We start from the raw sequence: 12512 nt of genomic DNA on the forward strand, positions 1-12512 counted from the left end.
TTGAATACGGCAAAAAAATAGAAACATGTAACCGTTTGAGTTCGAACATTTTTCACGCATTTAGCTTTAGCTGACAGCCTGACACCAGTCTAAGTATAATTGCACAAGTATTCCTTTCTCATATTTCCGTTTGCCTCCATGTATTTCTGTGTCGCAGCCCGAATTCGTCGCCAATCACTACTTGAGAAAAATCTTCGAAAAGTACAGCGCCGACGTCCGTGTCACCGACGAGATAGGCGTGGACATTCTGAGAAAGGTGATGAATGAGCTAGGCCTCGGATTGATTCACGAGATACCGAAAGAAGCGTCTGGAGTTGTCGACGGACATGACGTCACAGAGAAAGGTACGCAGAACTCCCGCTTCGCCAATACAATACAAGACGAAAACCTATATATGGAAACATTTAGGCCACGCATCCAATTATCATATTCTATTTGCAGAACATAGAAAGAAAAGGTCTACATCGAGGGTGAGTGACGAAATGTGAGAGATGAAAGCCTTTAATATTTGCATATCCGAATCCGGTTCCGAGATTCGGATAATCCGATGATCAGATGACTGAAATTTAGTAAAAGGTCGCGCGGTAACGGATGATATTACAAAATGGTGTCCAGATCCAGCTTAAAAATAATCACACATCCATATCTCATCCAAATCCGACCAAATGCTTGAAATCCTACTTTTTCAAATCAAACCATGCTCATCTCTGAAAAATGGTTGCCCGACATTTGAGCGTGGAGCTCATCAACTAAAGATAGCCTATGAGCATGGGTACGCTTGAACATGTGCATTTATAACCTTATATCCTTATTTCTCGTAACGAAATGCTCAACGCATGCACATTGCTCACATTATCCTGTGCTCATGTCTCCCCATGCTCATCAGTCCTTGAACTGATTCGACATGTTTCCACAGCGTCACGAGTCCGCGTATATCCACGTGTCGCAATGGCCAACAGCCGCCAGAAAGAAAGAAACTTACTACTTAATTTACAATGCATATAGGCGAAGTGTAATATCAGAAAGCGATGATCACTGTATAGTTCGAACTTCATTTAGTCGAAACGGCACATTGCAATATGCCTGTGGTGTGGCGTATTTACTCATTCTTCGCTGTTTATCATGTTACTCGGATGGAAATATGCGTACGCGAGCAAAACAGGGTGGCAAGCCATGTTTCAACCCGATTATGGAACGGCCACGAAATTGTTCCCTTTTGCACAAATTTCAATCCTCGACCACATGATTTAATAATAATAAAAAAATAATAATTAGAATAAGATATTACGCATTATTTTGTTGTTCTGGAAGTTGAAGCGTCATATGACATATATACCCGATGCTGGCAACCGTATTAAACTGCCTCGTGCTTATATAGCCTTTCTGATTTATTTTTGTTGTCGTGGCATTATAATAAATTGAAGGGATTTTCTCCACTTCTGACTGAGCAGTGTCATGAACACTGTAAATGCTTCGCCATCAAGACATTGGCCAAACGCGTATGAATGGTAAGCATTCGAAGGAAAACTAAGGGCATCTCCGCCGGGACTCGAACCCGGAACCTCTGGATTAGAAGTCCAGCGCGCTATCCATTGCGCTACGGAGACCCACGCTACTCGATTACTGTAGAATAAACATTCTACAACATCTAATTAATGCATTGTAATAACAGTGAGGTGCATGCGATTTTGTCGCAATATTCTTGTGGTATAAATCGTAAGCAATAGTGTGTGGAGCCTCTGTTTACTACAATCTAGGAGTTTGGTTAATTCCATTTGACTTCCCTTATGGAAATATGCCCAAATGAGCACATTATTACCGCTATATTACACGAACTGATTGAGTTCTATATTATGTGTGGTGGTTTAATGAGTATTGGAATGCGTAGTGGGGATGGTGTGAACGTTCGCGGTCAGTGTGTGAATCTCGGAAATTTAGAGGTTCATGTTCACAAACGAATCTTGGTAGGTTCTGCACTGTGAACCTTTTTCATATATTACAGTTTCCACTTCATTACAACATCTTTGGTTGAAATTTATTGCCTTTCAAGTGCGGGCCACTCGATGCATGGCGCTGGCAGCATAACAAAAACGGAACACTAAACGAGCATACACCTTGATAATCTCAAAAAGTTTACTTGCTTTGTTACAGAAGTTTGCTCGAAATATCCAGCTTTCCATTTGTGAATATTTAGTGGCTCCCTGCTGTGAACTTGACCTGCAATGACACAACATCAAGGGCACTACATGTAGTCATCGAATGATGCATATTCAATCAATCAATGGAATTGATATCGTTGTCTGATGTAAAAAATCTAGCAGATGTACGGGGCCAATCTTGACTTCATTTGTACATTGTATCATAACAACAGAATCCACGCAATTGGGGTGTTGGTTGGCTATTGCTGCATAATTTGTTAATGGGGTAATATCGGTAGCAAGTATAGAAACCCGTTTTACACTCTGCGTTTTACACTCAACGTCGCAATACTCAGACACCGAATACATTGTCCGTTCTGCCCTAGACCGTTAAGGCGTAAGCTTATATTCCCTTGCAACTCATCGTCGAAATTGCTGGCAAAGCGACGGAAGAGATTGATTTTATGGTATTATTATAGTCAATATGTACTTTAGCATTGTGGCATTGTGTGGCCCGAGTCGTCGCTAGGTATCGTGTACATTAATATAGGGTAGGCTATCACTTCACTGAAATGTTGGGTTGGAATTAGCAATATGACGTCACGTGACATCATGAGGTTCACGTTCGCGTTCACACAGAACCTTTCAAAAAGGTTCGCGTTCACACGAACTGAACCTTTCAAAGGTTCACACCATCTTTAATCTGTAGTATCGTATGGTGGTCTGACCTCAGGCTCGCATATGTTTAAGAGTAATGGCAATGAATCAAATTTACACCTTTAGACAAATCAGTATTAACTACGTGGGGATGGGGACAGCTCCACAGTCTGTCAAATCAATGAAAATAGTAGTAAGTCAGGTGGTATTGCGAGGTAGCAGCAGCTGCAGTGTTCGGTAGATAAAAAAAAACGCTGAGTAGCGCCAACCCTAAACGCCTATCATTTCAGTTTGCAGATGCCGCTTGGTCAACCCCGCACGATCATAAAAATGTAACCGGGAACAAGACCGATGTAAGTTCACTATTGGATAATGCAGATACATATCACCTAATAGTCTGAAATCTTGGGTTATGAAGCTGTGAGGTTTAACGGAACCCTACAAGTTGTTCCACACATTGTTCTAAATTGAATTGATATAGGTTCGGTCGGATTGGATTAGGCTATGGATTCGGATTGTAACTTCCAATCTGGAATACATCTGCTGGATATCAGACTGGATTGAGACCTGATACTAAATTAATTCGGGTTATGGATTCGGAAATATGTACTAAACCCAGTCCGACATTGAATTAAGCAACTCTAGACCTTGCAGCAAAATCTATCTTTACTGCGGCACTCACAATCGGAGCAGTGACGTTGAGAAAACGGCTCCGGATGCACATTGTTCAGGCGATGTCACTAATTATTATTTGCGATATCGCTAAGAGTTGCTCAAAGGAGTAAAGGGTTATGCTAATCGCTCATCCCATCCTTACTCGGATGTGCGTTGGACTTGAGCTTGAATTGGCATGAACAGAGCACTTTAATTCCATGCCTCATATTTCTTCCAATACGGTATGGATGGATTTTTAGTGTACAAACGACTGTATATGGATGTGTGAGTGTGAAAAATTCCACATCTTCGTACCGACATTGCCAGTCGTTCGGCGAGGACATCCATAATCCGACGGCCTTTCAGCTTTCAGCAGGATATTTTCCAACCGCTGTCGTTACATCTTATTGACTTCTTGTTACGTCTATGCCTTGGGTCATTTTACACCGCTAAGACTTTACATGTTGTTTTCTTCATTACTGATCTGCCGATTTAAAACGGCCTACCATGGCTTTAGGAATTAGGCTACCCATCACACTACGTACCATCCAGATACGGCTTTTATTCATATGGACTTTTATAGCACTATTACTTCATTTGAATGGTAGCCTACTCAACCCAATTGTGCCAAACGTCGGGCTTGGATACTCTTGACAGGAAGCCTATATTAAGTTAATGTATGCAAGGACACTATATGTATAAGTATTTGCAGTATAGATAAATATTTGTTTACTCGTTTACGTGACTTGCGAATGTCCATCGAGTGTCCAGTAGCGTGAGTATATAAGCAATCGTTTGCATTCGCAATGCTATGAAATAGTGTTCGGTGGTATCTGCAAATCGAACCAATTCAATAATAGTTAACTGAATGACATGTAGCTTTAATAGTAACATTGTTATTGATTGTGAATACTCAATTGCATTTCTACGTTTGCGTTGGTATTCAGTGCGTCTCTGCTCCTCTCCTGCTAGAACAATACAAATTGGACCAGAGGGTTGCAGCTTTCAGTGGGATCCGTCCGTACGAGTTTGGATTGTTATGTCCCTCTCTAGTCTTCCTTTCCGGCGAGAAGTCTTGTATTGTATACGAGAAAGGTGAGTTTGTAATACTCACATCCACAACAGTTCATTTCGCGCCGTAGATCAGTAAGACAATGCGTATTTGAAAACTGCGTTTTGAAATTGACATCGCCATGTCTGCTATGCTCTTTGATTATTCAACGTATCGCACAATTCAAGATTTCGAGCCGGGTACATAGAATTTGCCGCCGGCGTGACAGTAACATAAATTTGATGATTTTCAAAAGAGGGGGTCCGAGCCTATAAACCTGTAGACGACATTGTCTTTACTTCTCAAATACATGTTTAAACTGCCGCGAGAATAATTATTCTGGCCGTGATGAAAATGTACCAACAAGTCGCTGCAATATTGATTAATTCAGTACAATAATAGATATTTGCCGAAGAGCCATATCTTATACCCAAAAGAGCCATATATGGCTCGTGAGCCATAGGTTTCCGACCACTGAGATAGAGCAAGGACCAGTGGCTCTCTGAACTGTATCGAAAATGAGCCGTTCGATACCAATGTCAAGTTAAATAACAATAGGATTGTAGCTTGAGGTGAATCACGACGACTGCGCTAGAGACGTTCGTTACTAACCCCACAAACTCTTACGCTATGTGCAAGTTTTCGATGAACCCCAAATTTAAGCTGAGTTGTTGAAACAAAAATAGACTGCATTACGCACCTTATAAATCACCGTAGAATACAGGTGCACAAATTGAACTGTGCATCAACAATAGTGTTAGAATATGGTTTTCACGCGAATGAAAAAGATTATAATGAATAATAATTACTTCAAATAAGTCTCACTTCCGTTGTGCGAGTCGGAGTGAGACTGGTGAAGCGAACCCGGTCAAGAACCACTGGTATACAGTCATGGTACACTGAGTTTAAAGTTCCGCTTGGGAAATTGCATGTGTACAAAAGAATAGATTCCAGACTCAGAAAATCGACAATGACCAGACTTGTCGTTTATATGCATCGTGAATTATTTACCTATATGTCCAGAGGCGGCACCAAAACTATTGCGAAAGTATCCAACTTACGATCGATGTACCAACACTTAGCTGAAGCATAATCTCCGAGTGCCATATTTTACAGAGTAATAGGATTAAGTCAGTGGTTCCCAACCTTTTTCACCCACGTAGCATTTCGCGGTTTTATGCAGTGCTCGCGTACCACCTATATAAGTTACGCGCGCCGAAGGGGGCCAAACATTTTTCTGTCATTTATGACGTCATAATCACGTGTTTGACCTATGTGAAACGTAATAGCAATGCTATTAAACTAGGCATTATCAGCAAGGGTTGATGGGACGCATGGAATTGTTTTTTCACCACCAGTCACAAGAAGAACAACAACATTCTAATAATGAAATAACAGCAAACTACAAATGTCAATTCATTTAATGCGATGGCTGCATTTGTTCATTTTCCATTAGCTCAGCGATTCTTCAACATTTTTAGACACGCCCCCTTTTACGATAGTGAAAAATATCGCGCCCCTTATCGTCATATCACAAAATGCAACCAGAATGCTAGCAATCCCATCGAATAATTTGATGGCATGGAAGGTTATGATAGTCGATAAGAGATTCTCAAACATGCAATTAGGACTATACTCAAGGCAAAAACAACGAGATGGAGGTAAATCGAAGTTGGCCGCAGCTTCGTGTCCCCTTCAGATGCCAAGGGGAGGGAGGGGCAGTTTGAGAACCACTGCACTAGCTGGTCGATGCGTGGCATATGTTTGCTCACAGCGCATCGAAAGTCATACATGGGCGCAACATGTCGGTTTCGTTTCTTCGACTTGGTAGTCATCAGAGATGAAAATCCTTGCTCGCACTCCCACGTTGAGGGGAAAATTAGCAGCTGGGGAATGGCGTGAGAAGCTAAAGTCGAGTACGAGGAGGTCATGCTAAGCCCGATGTTTATTGGAGAACAATCTTTGTGTTCAGGCCCACCTGAATTTAATAACTCCTTTCGATCGAAAAAAAAAAGAATCTACTCGCGTACCACATGGAAGACGATTGCGTACCACCAGGGGTACGCGTACCACAGGTTGGGAACCACTGGATTAAGCCCTTAGATAATGATTATTAGCGGTTACATTCCACCGTCTTTACGATAATACAACGTCAACGACCTATCCAATCAACTTGTAACAACCAGCATTACTTCCTGTTATTGAACGAGACTGCAGATACACTATTCCCACCATTCCCATTTGACATATACTTGTGTTCTACAAATTTGTGACTTTACTGCGTGTGTACCATATAGTCAGTGTGACAGATGCAGTAGCTTCATGAATTTATTCTGGTCTGCTGGGATTTCAATATTTTGTAATGTTACAGAGGAAGAAAAACCTGACATTGGAAGCGTGTGGGGATATGGGTTTCTGTCAATCACGATCATAAGCCTACTGTCATTTTTTGGCGTACTGATCGTTCCGTGTCTGTCGAAGAACTTCTTCCATTCAATTCTGTCTTTACTCGTCGCGGGGGCTATCGGAGCGTTGTGCGGCGACGCATTGCTGCACCTGATACCTCACGTGAGTATCGTGCATTCCGTTACTAATGTTTTTAACGCAGCGCCGAAGTATTGGGACAAAAACTTTGCAGACAAGGCGCATTCGTAAATGTTTGCGCCAGCGATAGACGCATAAAATTGGCTGTTGTGGTGCCGCCGCAACCGCCTCGTTATAATCATGCGTGAAAAGTTAGTAAAACAAGGATTGTCATCTGACTTATTAAAGGAGGAATGTAGCCAGTGTCAACAAGTATACACGCGACCTGATTCCGCTCAAAATACCCACCCTGTGCACAATTTACCTGGAACTGTTTCGGCGTTTTCATTTTTTTTTTTAGTATCCTCATATACAGACCGTGTCCTCAACAAAGATGATATTACATTAGCAAAATGAATCCATATTTATTACCCGAAGCTTTACGATTCCAGAATTGATGTAATTTCGTAATGTGCGCTATTATTTAGAACTTTTTCTGCAGTATATCAATTTAGTCCTGATTTCCAGTTGTCTCAGCTCCATCTAATGGTACACGGACGTCGTTCGATTTAAATAGAACATAATATGTTTATTGATTACTAACCAATCACCACGCATCGCAGTCGCAATCACCGTCGCACGGACATTCCAAGGAGCCCATCAACAAAAATCTGATGGTTTTGTTCGGAATTTACGTATTGTTCGTGGTGGAGGGCATTATGAAGTTGGTTCAAAAGACAAAAAGAAGAAAGAAATGGAAGGTGAGAGAATGGCAATAATATGCACGCGCAGACGTGAATGTAAATTGAGACTGGCGAAAACAACAGTCATTGTGTGACGTCATAAGTTCTCATGTGACGTCGTCGACTGACTGGAGTCAACTTACCGAAATTTGGATTTGCTGGTAGATTGGTAAAACATACTTTAAGTAATGATTTGAGGTTTCGACAATCGTCCCTCATAACGACCTTGCGAATTAAGGCGACTCTTGGTAAATGTATGAACAGAACACACAGGGATATAATATTTTTAAATTTCGATGCACTGCAGTTTTTAATGCTGTCTTTTGTCGAACTAGAATTGAAAGATCTTGAAGGTGTATTCAAGTAAGTAGTTATAAAATTGAATTTTGTCGATGGGTCGTATACTTTTTGCAGTTAATCGGAGGTATAGACACTTTCGACATTACAGGATAAAATAGAATAAGTAGAATCCTCGGAAACATATTTACTTACTGTGATATAGAGGATATCTCACGCGGTTCTTATGACAATTTCACGCATAAAAGCGACATAAACTTGTATTGAGATATCAACTTCTTTTAAAATTCCAAATTTTGAATTGTACAAAGTTTAACTAGAAGTGTAAGTAGCCTAAAAAGCATAAGCACTAGAGTAAGTTATACAAGTAGGCAAAATCTACTTCTATATCCCGAAAAAACAGAAGTACTTGGTTACTGACCAAGTGACCACATATGGATACATTTACAATCCTCCAACACGCACAATCCCGCATCACAGGAGGAATTGAAAAGGTCACGAACGGAGAGCGATGAGAAAATGGTGCAAACGTACCCTGTTGGTATCCGACGGGACAGCGTCTCCCACGACGACAATCGGGCGGAAATGGAAGTCCACAGCAATCGGAAAGGATCAACGCATGGCCACAACCATAACCACGGGGACATTGCCGGTAAAGTGTTCACTGTTCATATTGACACCCATACACGATTTATGTACATTGTGCTATGTATATTAATATTCAATGGAACACATACAATATACCAGTAGGCTAACTTCATAAATAAAACGGCTGTGAAAACTAGCCCAGGGATATGTTTCACAGCCATAACACCAATGAACTGCCACGTTTAACAGGATATAAATTGTGTCTATGCACATTAGGGTTGCTCAAAATTACTTTTCGGAGGAGTCACTAATTAAATTGTTAGGTTGCATGCAAAACGCTGCGAGCCGAATTTGGATCAATTTCAACAAGTACAAACCGCGGCCGAGCTAGTGAAATTTTTTAAATTTATTTAAAAAAAAAATATTTGAAAATTTACTGACAACCCCGTGAAATTCTAAAGTTGCCTAAAAGAACGATGCATAGCAATTTTTGCTCATTTCCAGTCGGTAGAAGCGAAGTTATTGCATTTGAAAGTTTTGTGTTTGCCACAATAGCATTGAATCCCAGAATTATCGATGAAAAACTGAAATAATCTTACTTCTACGGGTTGTAATTGCGTCATATTTCTTTTGCATCGTTTTGGTAGACAACTTCATGATTTCATGGGGTCGACAGTAAATTTAATAAAAAAAAATAATATAATTTTATTAATAAATTCAAAACTTTCAGTTGGCTCTGGGGCTTCTGATGCTTTTAATTGAACCAAATTTGGTGGGCAGCCTTTTTTTAGGCAACCTGACAATTTAATCAGTGAATCCTCGGAAAGCGGCAATTGTTTTTGACAACCCTAATGTACTTAGCAGTAAGAGCTGATATAGGAACGAAAAGCAGGGTTTCCAAACCTGTGGGCGCCATGCACCATTTTCAGGGACCTTGAAAAAAATTTCAAATTAATTTCTTTTCAATTGAACACCTCTATGTTTACTTCACTATAATGGTATACATCAATTTCTTAATTGAAATGACGTTTTTAAAAATCTTTCGAAGGTTTGAAAGTACTGGGGGGAAGGGTATTAAGTTTTTGAAATTTCCAAAGGAGTAAAAAGGCTGAAACCCCCGGTTTAGAGGATATTATCTACTGTGGAAGCCTTTAAACCTCAATTGGTAATTTCACAGCATACGAAACATCTAGTAATGTAGAAATGGCATGTCGGTGAAGTGGTGATCAACCAGCGGCATTATTGTCAGAAAGTGCAATGAAATATCCATGGTAAAGCAAATACCAAACTATATTTACGTTATACAATTGCCCATTATATTGTTTGTGATATCATAAAAGTTCCATATTTAACCTTTCCACATCTTGTATTCTGTTATGGTGCCATAAAATCAGCGGTACTCAAATACTCGACTTGTCTCGGAGGCTAAAACGCAATTCAGAATTGAATCACTCTGATACTCGATTAAACCCAGCCCTAATAAAGATTAACATGTGATTTCAGGCAAAGGAATTGCGAGCATGGCTTGGATGGTTATTGCCGGTGACGGAATGCATAACTTCAGCGACGGCGTCGCAATAGGTACGTACAGCGGTTATGTCAACTGAGGTGGTCATTGAAAATAAGAACTACATCAGTCCATTATACCATGTAAATGCTTGTACTTCGATCGTTTCTAGAGGTTTTGGTCGTTTTTTTCTACTTCAACAAAGAACATGCTTACTTCCTACTTCTCTGACTTCAGCTTAGTAGAGGATAATTGACGGAATATACTGAAAATATAGTCAACTTTACTTCTCTTTCATAGCACTTTAGGTTATTCTGTGGTTGGCTCGTTTTGTCCAAGTTATGGTATAACGAAGAAAATAAATATTGTGTACTTTTATAAGGAGGAAAACATACTTTTACTCGAAGCCTGCTGAAGTCTCGGGCGGTACAAGTTGCATTAATAGCCGGCTGTATACTCAAATACTAATGTATGGAAATATTTAGGTATCCACACTTCAATTTGGAATTTCGTCACAGGTGCTGCTTTTTCCTCCAGCCTAATTGGGGGCCTAAGCACTTCTGTGGCTGTGTTCTGCCACGAGCTGCCTCACGAACTTGGAGATTTCGCGATGCTCGTAAAATCTGGGATGTCCGTGAAACAAGCGCTCCTCTACAACGGCTTTGCTGCTTGCTTAGGATATATCGGCTTGGCAGTTGGAATATTAATTGGTATCCGCAATACTATACATTCAACACAGAATTTATATTAACCGCGAGATGTATTGCAGGAAACTATGCGGCCTACGTCACACCTTGGATATTTGCTTGCACTGCCGGAATGTTCTTGTATGTTGCTTTGGTGGACATGGTAATGAAGACTGATTTATAGAGTGCTATTGGCGGTTCCCAACCTGTCCTATTTTGTTTCTTCAGTTGCCCGAAATGGATGTCGTAAAAGAAAATCAAAGCACCGCTACATCTTTATACTACTTTTTCTTACAAAATATCGGCATCGTCATCGGTGTAGTAATTATGTATCTTATTTCGGTATACGAAGAAAGTTTTGAATTTTCTGACTAATAAATAGATTTTCTTTTTACTCTCATGGCGTCATTTGATTACAAATTTGATTTACGATCAGCTGTAAATAACGATGTGCGACTAGGTCAGGGGTGTCAAACAAATTTGTCCGGCCCACGAAGCAATTCGGAACAGATTGTGAGAATACATGTATTATGCCAACGACGCATCTAGACTAAAACAAGTGGAGCATCGAAGTATTCCCACATATATCCTCGTTAAAGCCGCTGTTTTAGTGGTTTTTAACTGTATATTCGATCGGTCTATTAGAGTATTTTTCCAATTCCATTGTTTGCGAATAACGGTGTTGCCCGAATAAGAGTCCTCAGCCCTCATGATCTGAGATATAATTTATAATACTATTCTGCATAACGTTGATAATAAAGCATTCCAGTGAAAAACAATGATATGGATTTCGACGTAACATATTGGAATTATTTGACTGGTCCGGCCCGCGAGCGATTGAAACTCGTGAAACCGGCCCGCGACCGATGTTGAGTTTGACACTCCTGATTTAAATGGAACGAATATAGTTTTATGCGTTTGTATTCTTACGGTTGTGTGGACAGTTAGTGCATTACCATATCAATTGTTTCAACTTCTCGAGGCTTCGTGCTCAATCCTCTATTTCGACTGATAATAACAGCATGTATCCAGGACCGTAACAGCACTACGTCAGCCCCCCCCCAAATAAAACCGTTGGTCTTGGGCCCCCATAGGGCGATAAACCAAACTTATGGGTGGCTTGACCGCCAGACCCCCCCATCAGGTTAGTCGTGTTTACCGCTACTTATCGCCTGTACTGTTTAGTGAGATGCATTGCTTCGCCTAAACGCGCGTAGCGCGAAAATATTCAACAAGTCAGGATTAAATCGGTCAATATGATCGGGAATTGGATGTATGATGCTATCAATTATTTTATCCTCCCGACTCGCGTAATCAGATTTCCCGGTAGAGCTGTATAAGGTGTCTTGGAAACTGTAGGGCTCGTAAATAATAATTGAACATATTCGGGCGGTATAATAAGTTAAGAACTTCATTATTACATGATGTTCTTTCGTGACCTCCTGTATGCTATGTCAAAAGATATTGAAATCGCACAAACGTACTAAACTGAAGACGCACACCATTTCAAACGGGTATTTCTTCACGGGCAATTAAAAATTCCTTGCGGGTAGGCATAGGAACATTCGGCACCAGTCATTTAGGTACCTATGGACAATTAAACATATAGGCCTGTACAGTGTACATATATCAAAGTTTTCGGTCAGCATTAATGGCAGTTCTTTTCGG

General features: G+C 40.5%; 2 protein-coding genes and 1 non-coding gene across 5 annotated transcripts in view; 1 reads left to right on the forward strand and 2 right to left on the reverse strand.

The window, feature by feature from the left end:
• The window catches only part of LOC145438179 (C-Maf-inducing protein-like), a 173054-nt gene extending 166403 nt beyond the window's left edge, over positions 1-6651 (reverse strand). For both annotated transcript variants that reach the window (XM_080315543.1, XM_080315540.1), the window contains exon 1: positions 6641-6651. The gene's annotated coding sequence lies outside the window, so the exon portion shown is untranslated. The remainder of the gene's footprint in view (positions 1-6640) is intronic.
• The window catches only part of LOC145438187 (zinc transporter ZIP10-like), a 107955-nt gene that overhangs the window by 2862 nt on the left and 92581 nt on the right, over positions 1-12512 (forward strand). The window contains exons 2-12 of one of the 2 annotated variants that reach the window (XM_080315556.1): positions 158-344; positions 442-470; positions 3086-3148; positions 4397-4544; positions 6872-7068; positions 7647-7784; positions 8544-8715; positions 10155-10232; positions 10677-10868; positions 10928-11007; positions 11073-11244. In XM_080315556.1, the coding sequence (XP_080171682.1) occupies positions 158-344; positions 442-470; positions 3086-3148; positions 4397-4544; positions 6872-7068; positions 7647-7784; positions 8544-8715; positions 10155-10232; positions 10677-10868; positions 10928-11007; positions 11073-11219 (1431 nt within the window). In that variant the 3' untranslated portion in view covers positions 11220-11244. Of the gene's footprint in view, positions 1-157; positions 345-441; positions 471-3085; positions 3149-4396; positions 4545-6871; positions 7069-7646; positions 7785-8543; positions 8716-10154; positions 10233-10676; positions 10869-10927; positions 11008-11072; positions 11245-12512 lie in introns of those variants that run through there. The other variant, XM_080315557.1, reaches the window with a different exon arrangement.
• On the reverse strand, positions 1535-1607 carry Trnar-ucu (transfer RNA arginine (anticodon UCU)). Its single transcript has one exon. It is a non-coding gene; the product is annotated as a tRNA-Arg (tRNA).

This window comes from Botryllus schlosseri, chromosome 4, assembly GCF_051294905.1.
Source record: "Botryllus schlosseri isolate E-star chromosome 4, Bs_hap1, whole genome shotgun sequence".
Taxonomy (NCBI): domain Eukaryota; kingdom Metazoa; phylum Chordata; class Ascidiacea; order Stolidobranchia; family Styelidae; genus Botryllus; species Botryllus schlosseri.